This window comes from Tauraco erythrolophus, chromosome Z (assembly GCF_009769465.1).
Source record: "Tauraco erythrolophus isolate bTauEry1 chromosome Z, bTauEry1.pri, whole genome shotgun sequence".
NCBI lineage: Eukaryota > Metazoa > Chordata > Aves > Musophagiformes > Musophagidae > Tauraco > Tauraco erythrolophus.
Genome location: NC_141496.1, coordinates 25,385,381 through 25,399,818, shown reverse-complemented (window position 1 = coordinate 25,399,818; position 14,438 = coordinate 25,385,381). Strand labels below are relative to the sequence as shown.

Genomic DNA, 14,438 nt, shown 5'->3' with positions numbered 1-14,438 from the left:
TAACAGAAAAGCACGGAGAGGGGAAGAGTGAAATATTTTTTGGAGATTTTTTAGATGTTGTAGGTCAACAGGAATTAAGAACACATTTGTAGCATGATTAATGACACATTACAAGAGTTGACATAACTTACTAATCTCAAAAAATCATCATCTTTCAGGATATAATTTGGGGAAATATCTACAAGAACTGCAACTGAAAACCGTCAAAACTAACCTATACATAGCAACACAACAATGGAAAACAATTTAAAAATAATCATATTTTCCTACCACAGAAAAGAAGTGATCTGCTGATAACAGACAGAGTTGCCAAACTAGTGGTTTACGGAAAACGTCAAACTCCCTCATTTTGGCCCTTCAAACCACCATGGCTCCAGATAAATACTATTAATAGCAGCCACTACCATAATTCTTGCTGTACCTTAAAAGAAAGAAAAGGCCCTTCATAGATCTTTAAGAAGGCTTATGTATAATTACCTTACTTAGTTCACCGCAATTCTACATACTTTTTCAATAATCAGTATTTTATGAGAGGATCAAATCTTTTTCTCTGGCAAATTTGACAAAGCTAAGCTTTTTGTGAGCAGGCTCCAGAAAGATGAAAAAATTCCTAACATCCTTTGGTTGCAGTAACGTTTTCTATGTAAGAGGAAGGTATTAGCAGATTTGAAGCAAAACCAAATACGCTAGTCTTATTCTAAAAATTATCCTGTATCTCGCCATGTCAGAATGCAGGTGGAATGAGGCTACAGAACACATGCAGAGTCAATAAATCTCTGAATCCTTCTATCTCATTATGTGAGAACAGCACTACTGTACCCATAAACCTCTGTCAGTGACAGAAACAGGCCATTTTCTCTCCTAATTATAAAAGGAATAAGCTGTCTATTTTTCACTAGCAGTTTTTAATTTTGATATTAGGGCTTTTATGCTACTGAACGTATCTGGATGAAGCACTATTTGGATTCAGAGAAATAGCCTCTGGTGAGACTCTGCTTGCCTCTCACAGCATCAACAGAGAATATTTTACTTTCTTTCTACAGGCCATAAAAATCGACTCAGTTCTTAGAACGTTGCTTGGTTAGGCTTTTAATGAAAGATCCTTTCAGGCTGGCCAGGCCACTTGTCTTCCTGTACATATGTGACCCTACCTCTACCTCCTGCCTGGACCTCCCATGCACAACCACTACACTGAATCTGCGTTTCTCCGAAGTGGTGGATTTATTGTACGTGAGCAACAGATCTGGCCTTTCTTGGAAATACTTACCATGAACGAAACTTTATATGAATGGAAGTGTATGAGCCAAGCCCTGACTCACTCTTTCCCCTCATGGGAGAGGCATTTAAAAGACAGAGTCACTAGAAATGGGTTGCTGCAATCGGATCAAAAGCTGTTGCCTTAGGTGTATGCTGGGCACCTTACCAGCTGACTAGATGTGAGTTTATCCAGATGAGAGAACACCTTTTAAGAAAGCCTTTAAGAAAGACGGGAACACACGGTGGACACCATCAGAGCAACCTATCTGTACTAGAACTCACTCTCAAGGAAACCAATAGAAAAGGCTCACTTGATCAAGGCAACAGGCCAGAGAAAGCATCCTCACGGGTCACATCCTGCTTTGTAGCTCTGGGTTAAGCACTCTTTTTCTCCATAATTGGTGGATAATTGACCTGTCAGCCTTCATCTTTTTTTGACATCACATGCATCCTTCTGTTGCAGTTATGTTCAGTTTGCAAACTGTACAAGCTAAAAAGTGAACTTCTGAATATATCCTTAAATGTTTTCTTTTTGAGATATCCTTGTAAAATAAAATGCAGTTATACAAAAGGAAAGCTGCAGAAAGTATCCAGAATAAATTAGTGAGGGAAGCAAGACATCCCCGCTGTAGGACTAGAGAAATACGTAAAGAATGCTAGCTACTTTGCTTTGCTAGCTGCACAAACCTATAGCAGCAGTGACTTTAGCACAACCTTTAAAAGGCTTAATAAATCACCTGAGTAAAAAAAGTGTTTACTACCCTTTACATTGGTCTGGCACCATCCATCTTCCTTAATGTGTTCATTTGACTAATTTCTCTGATGATATATTATCATCTTTTGTATTTCTTGGTTGATTTAAAAGCTGCTTAACGTGTCATGCACTGGGAAATTACAAAATATTTTTCTTAATATACGTATAATAAAACAAAGTAAATTTAGTGTGTCTATTTTCAAATATATTGCTAAGCCAAGCATGTATTGCTATATAATGAATAGCAATATAAAAATAGCTGCTGTAAGGCCATATGGATTTCTCTTATCTGAAGTCGTTAATACTAAACACATCTCATAAACTGTTATGGCTCTCTATTTACATATTTATGACACTGTATTTACTCTTTAGCCACACAAATCCTTTTCCTGAAAAAAACACAAACCCTTTTTAATATTTTCACAGAATGGGTTAGGTTGGAAGTCTTGAGATCAACTGTCTAACCCACCCTGCTCAAGCAGGGTCAGCTTCAGCAGGTTGCCCAGGAGCATGCATGGTTGGGTTTCAAGTGTCTCCACAGACAGAGACTCCACAGCCTCTCTGGGAAACCTGTCTGATCACCCTCACAAGAAAAAACTGGTTGGTTGTCTTCAGATGGAATTTGATGTGTTTCAATTTGTGCCCACTGCCTCTTGTCCTGTCAGTGGGTACCACTGAGAAGAGTCCGGCTCCCTCTTCTTCATCGCCTCTCCATCATGTATTTTAACATATTGTATATTAAGTACTCAAAGGCTACAAATAATCCTGGTGATATTTCACTTAAATGACTACTTTAAATGTGTTGAAAAGTTTTGCAAATACATTTCAGCAAGTATCTGTATTACCTCTTTGTGCTCTCCCAGCAGTATTTTACTGCAGCAAATCTGCTAAATAGCTTTTTTAAAATTTAAATAGCCCTAAAACAACTGTAAGTAATTCTCTACTGGTGAAACACATTTCATCTGTACATCAAATTCAAAGGAGCATCAAGCATTAAGCAAATGAAATGAGAACAGCTTGAAACCTCTATACACCAGCCAGGCAGGGTGCTGAGAGTGCTCACGCTGCAGCTTTCCATCCATTTTCTCTGCTGCAGTGCTGACATAGTCAGTCCCTATCCCTGGCCACCAGCAGCTCCCCAGTGAACCATCCTAGAGCAATTAGTTTGTCTAAAAAATGCCTCCTTCCCACCCAAATGTGTTCTTATTTAGTCCACTCAGTTCCTCAAATTGGTTTGCCATCAAATTATACAAAGTTGTGCCTGTGCAGAGGAAGAGTCTGTGCGCAACCAGAAATAGAAGCTGGGCAGCTCTGCTGATCAATGTGAAATCCTACTTTAATCTGCATCCCCAACCTGTCATCATCACAGCACTCTCCCAGTTTAAAGCGGATTGCTGCAAGATCTCTCTAGCATGTAAAAATAAACAAACTCTCCTGCATGGCTGAGTCATTTCCATTACTTTGTGACCTGTCCATGCACAGTTTTAAGTGCTGTAAAGGGCCTAGCTTCAGATACCATGGTGCAATTTTATCCATGGTGCTTGAATTTACCTTTTTAAGCTTTAGGCATAAAAGACTGACTCATGCTGTTCCAGGTATCCCATCTACAGCACTACTTACCCTCTTCTATCCCTGTACCTGTTCTGACATCAAACACCCCTTACCCATGTTTTCTTACTTCGAAAAGTCAGGAGCACTAGAGATGAAGGTGAAAGAGGCCAGGAAGGGAGAATTTAAAAACCAGATTAGTTAGGAGGATTCTACAGTTCTGCCAGCCTTTATTTTCTAAATAGCTAAATGTAGCTAAATTAAAGCCATAAAACCAAGAAAAGAGCTCTTTTTTTGTGTGTGTCATTAAGTTAGTAATTTTTAAAATGCTTTTCTGATATTTTGAGAAAATGTTTATTATATTTGGAGTTTGTGATTATTTAGCAAGAGGAAACAAAAGAAATGCAAAAATCAGAACCTCACCTCAAAAATAAAAAAGTTTTCAAATATGCATCCAAAATAGTTTCTTGCCACTGAAGAATGCCTATGTGGAATAGTCCTAAGAAGAGCTAAATGCAAAGAAAACCTCACAGCGGATTAACACCACCAAATTTTACTCTGCATGCATTTTAGATGTGGCCCATTGCACATCTTTCCTTTCTTTTCTTTGCTTTCTTTTCTTTGCTTTCGTTCTTTCTCTTTCTTTTTTTTCTTTCTTCCTTTCTTTTTCTTTCTTTCTTTCTCTTTCTTTTTTTTTTTATGACTATATTTGGTTAGCAGGGTTTTACCATACTTTCAACTACATATTTATTCAGGCCAGAAATACAGGAAGGAAAGCTAAAAATATTTTTCTGTATTGTAAAAACTTTCATTTTTATACCTGTTTGGAAAAAGACTCTGGCAATTGTGGTGCGACACAGTGGACATGGAGTGTTGGCTGGATTGTCTTTGGCAAGCATCCTTAAGCAAGGTTCACAAAAGATGTGGTTGCATGGATAGCACATGTAAGGATTGAAATAAACATCCAGGCACACTGCACAGAGATAGCTTTCTTTATCTCCTCTGAGTTCATGCTCATCGTCTGTATGCTGGTTATCATTTGCAGTCTGCAAGAAGGAAAAAAAAAAGAAGACATCTTTTCACAGCTCAGCTCATAACTATTTTGGATAAACCAATCGGCAGGAAGGTGACTTTAAATAACACTTAAGGTGTTGGTACACACTGGTGATATTCTTAATTTTTAATACAGGTTACTTTTAATGAGATGATGAAACATACTGGTAAGACAGGAATGTCACAATGAGCACTCTGTAGGAAAGGAGAACAAATATCATATGAGACAGTAAAAGAAGGAAATAACAAAACCAAAAAGGCTGAGTAAAACTGTACTATGATCAGATTTCTTCTTTAAAATGAATTTTAACAATTTATTTGTAACTTTCTTACCAAAATACCTGGTTACTTTGCCAAGAAAAAGCAAAACAAGCCAAAAATGTCTAAAAATAACCTGTGGTTTGTTCTGCCTTTGAAAGGTAATTTGTGATGGGTATGTTTCAGCAAGAATAATGACTCATAGTTTCAAACAAGCCACAACTTTATTACTACAATGCAGAATTCATACCTTAGAGTAGAAAGTCTAGGAACTCTTAACGTCTTTGGCAACTACTTGTTTTTGCCAGCATGTATGCTCCAAATTTCTTTGCACTGATACATTTGTAGGGGGACATAGCTGGACTTCCCAAATGGTGTACGTGCCATATGAGTTTAACAATTTGTGTATATTGCCAGATTCCTGCTTTGCTCTTGTAAAATAACTGAACTTTTTCACCTAATCTGAAGATCTAATACTAATGGCATCCAGATTTTTTGGCTTAACAAAAAAAAATATTTTTTTTCATCTCTATAGGACTACACAAGAGATGTTGACTTTGCTCTAGCTCCTCTATCCATCCTGTTTCACAGCTAACAGAACCCAACATAGCCCAACATCCAAGAGACTCACCAGGAAAGACCCAAGACAGAGGAGGTTGTCAGACACTGCTAGGTGTCAAAACTCTTTCTCTCATGCCCCTTGTTCTAAACTCCCAATCCTTGCCTAATTATCTCACTTTAAGTGCCCTAATTTTAAGCTGCCTTGTAGTACCAGTGACTTCTTCCAAGCTCCAGTATACATACCAAATAACCTCATGGACCTTGCTCAACCACTACTCTGTACCTACCTCTTTGCTAGTCCTGCAAAGCTAGTCTTGCAAGTCCTTCCAGACACCTGTATTTGACATTAAGCACAGCTGTTGATGGCCCTTCTACTCAATAAATACTACTCTGTGCTAGAGCAGGCGCTTGATTTGCATCTAATTTGCACACCAACTAGCTGTATATTACACAGGCCACTTTTGACACTCACAGTCCATGGCAGACAACCCCTGCCTGATAGTGGTATACCAAATATTAATGATAATTGGGGGTTTAGTGCCTGCTGTAGAGACAGGAGTCCCTAAATCTGTTTCAGAAGTGATTACTTCGACAGCTTACTGGTTTGGATTTCTGTTGTCTCTCATTATAGTCAGTCCTCTGCTACCTGGGATATTGAACACTGCAGATAACGAATAAGCCCTAACAGTAAGGGTACTGTGGAACGCATTTGAAAACACAGAGCAGCAGTATTTACCCAGAATTTATCAGTTCTGGATAAGCGCTCGTCCTGCCATGCTGGCTCAGCCTTCACATCACTTTCCAGAACACCAGGTGCCAAGAGGGCTTATAAATTCTGGCCTGCTGTGACACAAATGCATGGAGACAGTTTGGGTTTAGCACTGTGTCCAAACATAAGCTCTTGTGCCACCCTAAGCATCAATAACTGTGGCTCTTGTAGCACTTACCTCAGCACTTATTACTCCAGCTGGATTTTCTCCATGCTAGACTTGAGACGGGCCCAGAAAACTTCACCATGTACTGAAATTTACTGCAACTAGGCTGTACTGACAAGCAGCCAGTGTAGGTCTGGCTGGGACTAGCTTCTAGCTTCTCTAGCATCTACAGAAGCTAGTCCCAGACAGTAACAACTGGGACTTCTAGCTCCACGATGTAGGAAAGAGTGTTAGTGCAGCACTGTATTACAACTCATCGGTAACACTCTTTAACCCAGACTGTCTCCACACTTACAGCACAGACAACGTGCACCAGAATAGAATGGCAAAAGGTAACTGAGAGCTGATTACAGCTAGGTAATTTTATAATACTGTTCCTTTGACAAAAAGTAGAAAATAATTTGGCACAGAAAGTGAAGAAAGTAGTCTGAGCTTAACACATGACAGAGATGATTTCAGCAGAAATCAGGAATTGCTAATACATCGTGACAAGAATAATCCTCTCCAATCTAAACGTGGACTTGGCAGTGTTAGGTTAACGGTTGAACTTGATGATCTTAAAGGTATTTTCCAACTGAAATGATTCTATGTAAAGACAAAATCATAATTAAAAGCTAGCACAAAACCAAAAGAGGGGGGCGGGAGGGGGCAGAAGCAAGCTTTTGCTAACTGGCTTTAATGAGCACGTATTGGAAAGGAAATACACAATGCATATAGAGAAGCTGTCTGTCTCATTGGCTGCAAGTTAAACATCTTGCATGAGCCAATTAAGTAAATGAGGGAGCTAGAGGCAAAATGGCTGAGGACTCAATGGTAATGGTTGGTTCTGAGATAGGTTTGTAATCATGGCAAGATGCACAGACAGGAGAATCTCAGAGCCAACTGCAATTAGAAAGATCAAAATTATTCTAATGTGCAAACTAGACTCCAGTTAAGAGTAATCTGCTAAGTGGATCAGAGGCAGAGCTGTCTTTTCTACAGCTTTGCGCCCCTTCTCAGAAGACCTATCTAGGCACATGGCATCACCTAACACTGCAAAGCTAAAATCAGAGTAACTTCCTTATGCAGGAAGCTAATGCACAGTAATTTAAACAGGCATTATTTTTCGTTTGCAATTAAGCAGTGCCTGTATGTTCCAACTAGAGCCAGAGCTTTGGTGTTCAAAAGCTTTACAAGCATAAACCAGAATGTTGTTCTTGCAGAATTGTAGTACAGACAAAATTGAGAAAGGCCACGTAGACATCAAGGGCAGTGATGGGAGTAAAAGACTGCCAAATGCTAACCGGAAAACCTTGAAAGCAAAACTACTCCTCCTAAGAAATGAAAGAAAGGTAAAAGCCTTTAAGTTGACATCTTCCTGAGTCACTTAGAAACTGCTAATACGGACTGTATCACCCGAAGGTAGCCCCTGATACTGCACTGGTTGGACGGCAAAAGGATGTTAACGAAAGAAAAAAGAAGAGCAGCAGAGGATCAGCTCCTGCTTGAAAAGCCTATAAAGAATGTCAACTAACAAGGAGTCTAACATGGTTTGGCTGGATTACGTGAAACTATTTGATTCAGTCCCACATTCAAAGAGAACACATGTACCAATGAAAAACATAACACATAATGTAAGATTTACCTGTAATCATGTGAAAGAGCTAGAATCAGTGGATGTAGACACTAACAAGAAATGATTCAATATGTATGCTATCAGTAAAAGGAGGTTCAGATTCAAATCTGGGAGTATGACCAGAACAGGGATAAAACTAAATAAGCATATATAACATTTGCCCCAAGATGCCAAACTACGAAAAAGTGCTCTACTGGACAACGATAATCTTTTTCAGTAATTCCTTACTAAAAGATACTGACATATGTGGTACTCAGAATACACATTCCATTAGATGTTACATAGACTGGTTAGGAGGGGAAAAAAAATTCTTTCTTTGTATGCTAAATGTAAAGGTGGATAAAACTGCAGTCTCCTTGTGGAGGTAACTCCTTCACTGTTCTCTTATATGAACAGTACCTCAAACAGTACCTCAAAAGGGGAACAGTGGTGTGGGAGGCTCAAGAAGCCACCTTTTCACCCTAACAAAGCAGGAGGTAGACCTGATTTGCTACACATTTGCATACCTCACATTCTGAAAGGGCAGAGTATGCATATTCTCCTTTGCTCTCTTGGAAGCTGCCTCTCGGTAAACTGTTCAACATTATTCATAAGCTGTATGTAAATAAATCTATAATGATTTGCATCCCTAAAAGAGACTATAAGCCTTCACTTATACTATATAATCAGAATCATACACTCCAGGTCTGAAAGAGTTTGAAAGAATTAATATAGATCCTGTTTTGTACAGAAATGGATCAAAAAGAAATAAATAATTCTTAGTTGCTGCTGGAAAAAAAAATCAGTGAGTTTAGCCTGATTTTCAACAGAAATGCAGCTTATGGGAGTGCCATGTCTATCCATCTGTTGCGTCATCCCACAACAGCTTTTGAACCCATTAGTTAATTATAACCAAATCTGACACAAGTGTTGTGACCTCAAGTATACTGGCTTCCTCAAAACTTCATAAAAATTGACAACTAGATTGAGTAGAGACACTGAAATGAGTGCCATCGCTATGGGAAAGACTGCAGGCGCTACGTTGCTTTGAATAGAATTTATCTAGCCTAATTTCTGCAGACTAAATTGGTGACTTTTTATGGAGTTTCAAAAGCAAACTCAGAAAACATATTCAAGTCAAATTTTAAAATGTAGGAAAAACTCTACCAAAAATTGTTACTAGCTAAACTAGTAGAAGTTCTTCCAAATCAGGCCATAAGGTCCACTGAGGTTTGCATGCCTTTGAGCACTCTGTTTTGGTTGACTGGTATGATGAATGCAAAATGGCATTTTCTCAGGTGTCTGGCAAACCTAAGCTTGAAACATATAAATCGTAACAGGGCAGAGGTGCCAATGCCCATGGCTTAAATATCTGTACAAATCAATAATTCAGTCTGAACTCCCTGCACTCTAAATTTCTCCCTGTATAACCTTTCAGAAAAATCCAAAGGCAAGCCAGAAACTTCAAAGCAGAGCAAAACAGCCTAAGCAGCTCTCTGGAGCGATCTACTGCCACGTACTCCCTTCAGACCCTCTCTGCTGCATTTGAGTTGGATAAACTGCTCAAAGGAAAACAACTGAAGGACATTTTCTTCATTCTTCTTCTAGAGAACTTTTGTTTAAAGCTAACAGTGCATTTTTTTTTTGTTCTGTATCATTTAGAAGTAGCTCTAGGCAGTGGAGTTGTTTATCTTGTGTGATTAAGTGCTTTGCAGACCAAGGCTTCTAAGGCAACTATTGACAGGACACCTATACTTTCTGTATATGGAGCTCTAAAGAGACAACAATAAATGAATAGAACAATGAAAGTGAAATCAGTATATTTTAAGAGATATTTGCACTCTAACCTCTAGTTAGCCTCTTTCATGTACCAGAGAAAGTAAATTACATATCTTCCTGCTTCTCTGAGAAGGTATGCTCCTTAACACTCTAATTTCCTTTCGCTTTCTATTTGAGTTATCAAAGCTTGTTCTGAGGTCATGTTTATACATGAGGGCTACTGCCTTTCAGACCTGAAGAGACTTTTTGTCCCTCCAAACTGTTTTTTCCATACTCTAGCAGTTTGCCTAATCAAATATGATTTATTTGATTTGTTTAATCAAATGTATGTAGATATACTAACTTCTATCAGCCTCAAAGTGTTTCTATCTTTAGGTAATGATGGCTACAATAGTATTACTACAATCTTTTCTTAATCCTGAATGATCTCATAGTGAACAACACAGGCAAGTTAAATTTCTTATCCAGTTAAAGTTTACTGAATTATTATGCATAGGTCATACTTGAGAAAATTACGTCAGGTTTTTAATGTTCACTGTATCCAAACATTACACATAGTACAGAGCCAGGACAGTAACTCTACAAGGTTATCATATGCCGGCCTGAGATAATTATCCAGTCTATTATTTTAGTATCTGAGCACTTCACAAACGCATCTCATTACAACTTGCGTGGTTAGCTGAATTTATTTCCTCTAGCATGCATTAAAATTTCTTGTACTTCCCTACGGTGAGTTTGTGCTATTGCCAACCTACTCAGCTACGATAAACTCGTGAAGTTCTGCACAGTGCTGTTTGGACTTTTGCCACTGTTAGGTGACTGCCTTTGCACAAATCACTGGCGAGGCATTAGAAAGTCCAAGTCTATTAGCCACAAATCAAAAGGCATGTGGAAAAATTGGATTGCGTAAAGAAAAGATACTAGTGATTAAAATGGTGAGCCAATAGCCTGAAGATGAGATGCTCACTGAGAGCAACTGATACTTGTTAGTTATGAATTCCAATGTGTGAGCGGGCACTCGTACTGTTCTCTTTTGTTCAGGTGCAATAAGGCACAGTTTGGAGGAAGGATCAAAGGTGCTGACAAAGCTGTGCATGGTCAATAAATCTTTGAGAACTGCTGGAGTTCACTACTCTTCTCAAGAGTTAAAGGATGTGTTGTGCACCCTGAAATATAAGTAAGAAGATCTTCTCATATACTGGCCTGGAAAAGTTAGCTTGAAGATATTGTTGAAGCATAAGGAAAAAGATAGGAAAGGAGACAATCTTTCTGATCCCAGACGGAAACACTTGGGATAACCGGGAACTAGGAGCTGAGCAACTGATATGCATGGTCACAGGGCCTTGCTTCAGTGCTTACAAACACCATCTGGAGCAGCTGTACTGGAATCTATTCCCTATGACTAGTAAACAAGAAGTCAAGTGTCTAGAGCCAAGGAATTGTGCATTTCATTTAACCAAGTAATGTTGCTTCTCTGATGAGGCCATTCACATCATCAGCAGAGCAGAGGCCTCACCAATGGAAGATGAAGATACATGAAAAACGTGCCAATTCTTTGGAGCTTTGTAAGGCCAAAAAATTCTTCAAGTACTGAATGCCAGGGCACCTTTATTACCATATGGTAAATGCGAGTACAGAAAACCACTGAAAGAGTATAGCCTGTGCTTGCCCAAAAGGAATTTCTTCTCTTGCCATCTACATAGACTGCTTTTAAAGGCTCCCTGAAGTTCTATACAGGTTGTTACTGAGACCTCTTCCAGAATAGTATATCGAAGTTTGAACATCTACAATTTAAAATTGACATTGAAAACCAGGGAAGGCACAACAAAAACATGTAAAAGCCTAAAATACATCCTACAACAGAAGGCGAAGGAATTCAATCAACTTGATTTTCTAAAATCTACCATAAAAAGGAATAATAAAATGCCACAACTTACAGATGCAATTAACACTTCAAACTGAAAAGAAGCCATAAATTTGAAGTGAGAAAAATAAAGATTTAAAGGGATTATCCATGTGATAAAATCTCCACCACTTATGGGCTGCATACACAGACTATGTTTTCTCCAAAACAGCTAATCTCATGCCCTGTAAATTAATGGAGTAGCTATAAGACCCTGAGTGCAAAGCCTATGGGAGCCAACTCACCAATGTGTAACTATTACAGCCCAGCTGCAGACAGAAGTTAACTAAGAGACAGTACTAGCACTGAAATGGCTGGATTAATTCAGTACTCTATGGAACATAAAGCCCATCCTCATACATGGGCACTTCATTGAAGTCTGAGTAGGTTCAGCCTGCATTTTTCTCCTCTGGAGAAGCATTTATACTCAAAAAATATCAAGGCAATCTGAAATATCTGACTTTCATAGATCTAAAGCTATTTCAAAGAAACAATAAAAAACGTGACTTACTCAGAATGAATTTAAAGTTTTACAGGGTATATTTATTTAACCTGATTGCTCGAGGAACTGCGTCCTTTTTACATAATTAATTACCAAATTAATTAATGAACATTATTTAGAGCATTTTTTAAACTTCTGGTTAGAGATTCGTTGAGAGTTACAGAACTGTAATAACCTCAGTACCCTGTTAATGACAAATATTTAATATTAGATAAATACATTGTTAATATGATTTAAGTAAAATGACAAATTGAGGACATAACTAGAGTAGCTTAATAAAAATAAATTTATAAAATACCTTGATACTTGGCAAGTTAAGCAATTTACTCACTGAAATATTTTTCCTTCAGCAAATCTTTAATCTTATTTATGTCAGGAGATAAAGGCTTATTTTGTGGAAGAAGTGAAAAACAAAACTCAGGAAAACAGATAAAGGAGAAGAAAATGACCTAGTATCTTTTCTTTTTATTCCTGTACACACTTCACAGAACTATAATAATGAATATTTTACTGTATTACTGATTTACGCTGTTTTAATCGGGTGGAAACAGGCCACACAGAACTGAATATCCCTTGCGCTACATTTTGTACATGGGTACAATGCACATACTCCTTTCTTTCCAATCATCTTACATAAAACATTTCAATTTCTTGTTATGATGGTTTAGAAATTATTTAAGTATCTTTTGTTACACAATTTGGTTAATCTCTGCAGTTCCTTCTGTGGAGTAATTGAGCCTTCAACTTTGAATATATGTCTAAACTGGCAGCTCTAGATATTCTTGCCCTCTTGGAAATTTCTCTTAGGAGAATCATATTTATTGTTTAAGGAACATCTGGAAACACAGCTTTTATGAAGATCTCTTGAAGATCATGGCAACGACATCATTGACTCATCATAAAGTATTATTCCTATTAAAATAATTTAATTATCAAGATGAACTCCGAGACAGGCCACTGGAATAAATATTACTCAAAGTACTTGAACCACAATAATCTGAACGCCTTAATATTTATACCCACCCCTAAACTAGTATGTAAGAAATAAGTGCCATGTTACAAGCCTATCTTCATTTTTATTTTGATTTTGAATTTAATAAAATAAAACACACATGCTATTTATTCAGGCATTTAAAAGAATGATGTAAGCATGATAGCTAAGTTGGCAAATGAAGCTTCACACCAAAAATAAATACGCAGACTAGAACATCCAGGCACAGCTATTAGTGTCACTACACCTAACAACAAACTAAATACTAATAATCATTCATCTTTATTGTAATTAGTATTTCAGACAAAGAGGAGGAAAATTCATTCGCAGAGGCCTGCAGAAACTTCTATAAAATCTCTTAGAGACTTGATGCAATACCTGAATAACACAGAAAAGGTTGTGCTGGCCCTTCTGGTGTGAATTTTGTGTAGAGAAGACATTTTCTTTTTTTACAACTTCCTTTTTTACAGAAGTAGGGAAAAAAAAGGGAGTATTTTTCCTCCTTTTGGTATTACTGATCTCCCTTGCATTTTGGAAACTGAAACGCTTAACACGTGTGCTAAACATGTTACCAAATGTAACTAAGCATACTGCTAAACACACTGCTGAGGTTTACAGACATGTTTGGACTGGAAGGTTAAATTACAGCCCTGAAGAAGTAAACAAGCTGCAAGCACAAAGATTGCCTTCTGTTAGTTAGATCAAAGCAGTTGCTATCTACATCTGAAGAGTCCTCCTCTCTGCTACAATGAGAGTACATCTGCTCTCTAGTAGTTGGTCTAGTACATGTTAAAAAGACAAAGAGTCCTGTCAATTCACACACCTAAAGAGCTAGGGAATCAATAAAATATTTCTGTTGCAATATTAATGGTGTACCTGTAAAAGTAGCATATCTTTTCATTTTAACAGAGATTTGCAGCACTGAACAATTGTATGCATTTATTCTTCCGTTCTACTTCTAGGCTTTGCATGAATGTATATACTATTACTCTGTCAGGGAAAATACTCATAACAAAATGTCTGTAAAAGAATGTCGGGAACAGTGCTGCCGTATTTTGGCAGCTTTGCATAAATACAGTCATAGTATATCAAACAATGCATTCGAAATTCTTCTTGCCATTCAGCATAAATCTGAAGCAAATTACAGTGGTGCATGACACAATCCAAGTTAACAGCATACAAAAGGCCCTTTTGCGCACAACACCTATTCTTATCATTAAAATAGGTCTCTTTCCCAGCACTATACGGCAGAAAGTGGAGCAGACAGCTTGGGAAGAGTGCTGGTCAGAGATGGAGGTCCACT

At 37.9% G+C, this 14,438-nt stretch overlaps 1 protein-coding gene across 1 annotated transcript in view; it reads right to left on the bottom strand.

Annotated features, from left to right (window-relative positions):
• Positions 1-14,438, bottom strand: part of RNF180 (ring finger protein 180) — a 68,442-nt gene that overhangs the window by 17,279 nt on the left and 36,725 nt on the right. The window contains exon 4 of the mRNA XM_086629819.1: positions 4,380-4,605. Within this exon, the coding sequence (XP_086485945.1) occupies positions 4,380-4,605 (226 nt within the window). The remainder of the gene's footprint in view (positions 1-4,379; positions 4,606-14,438) is intronic.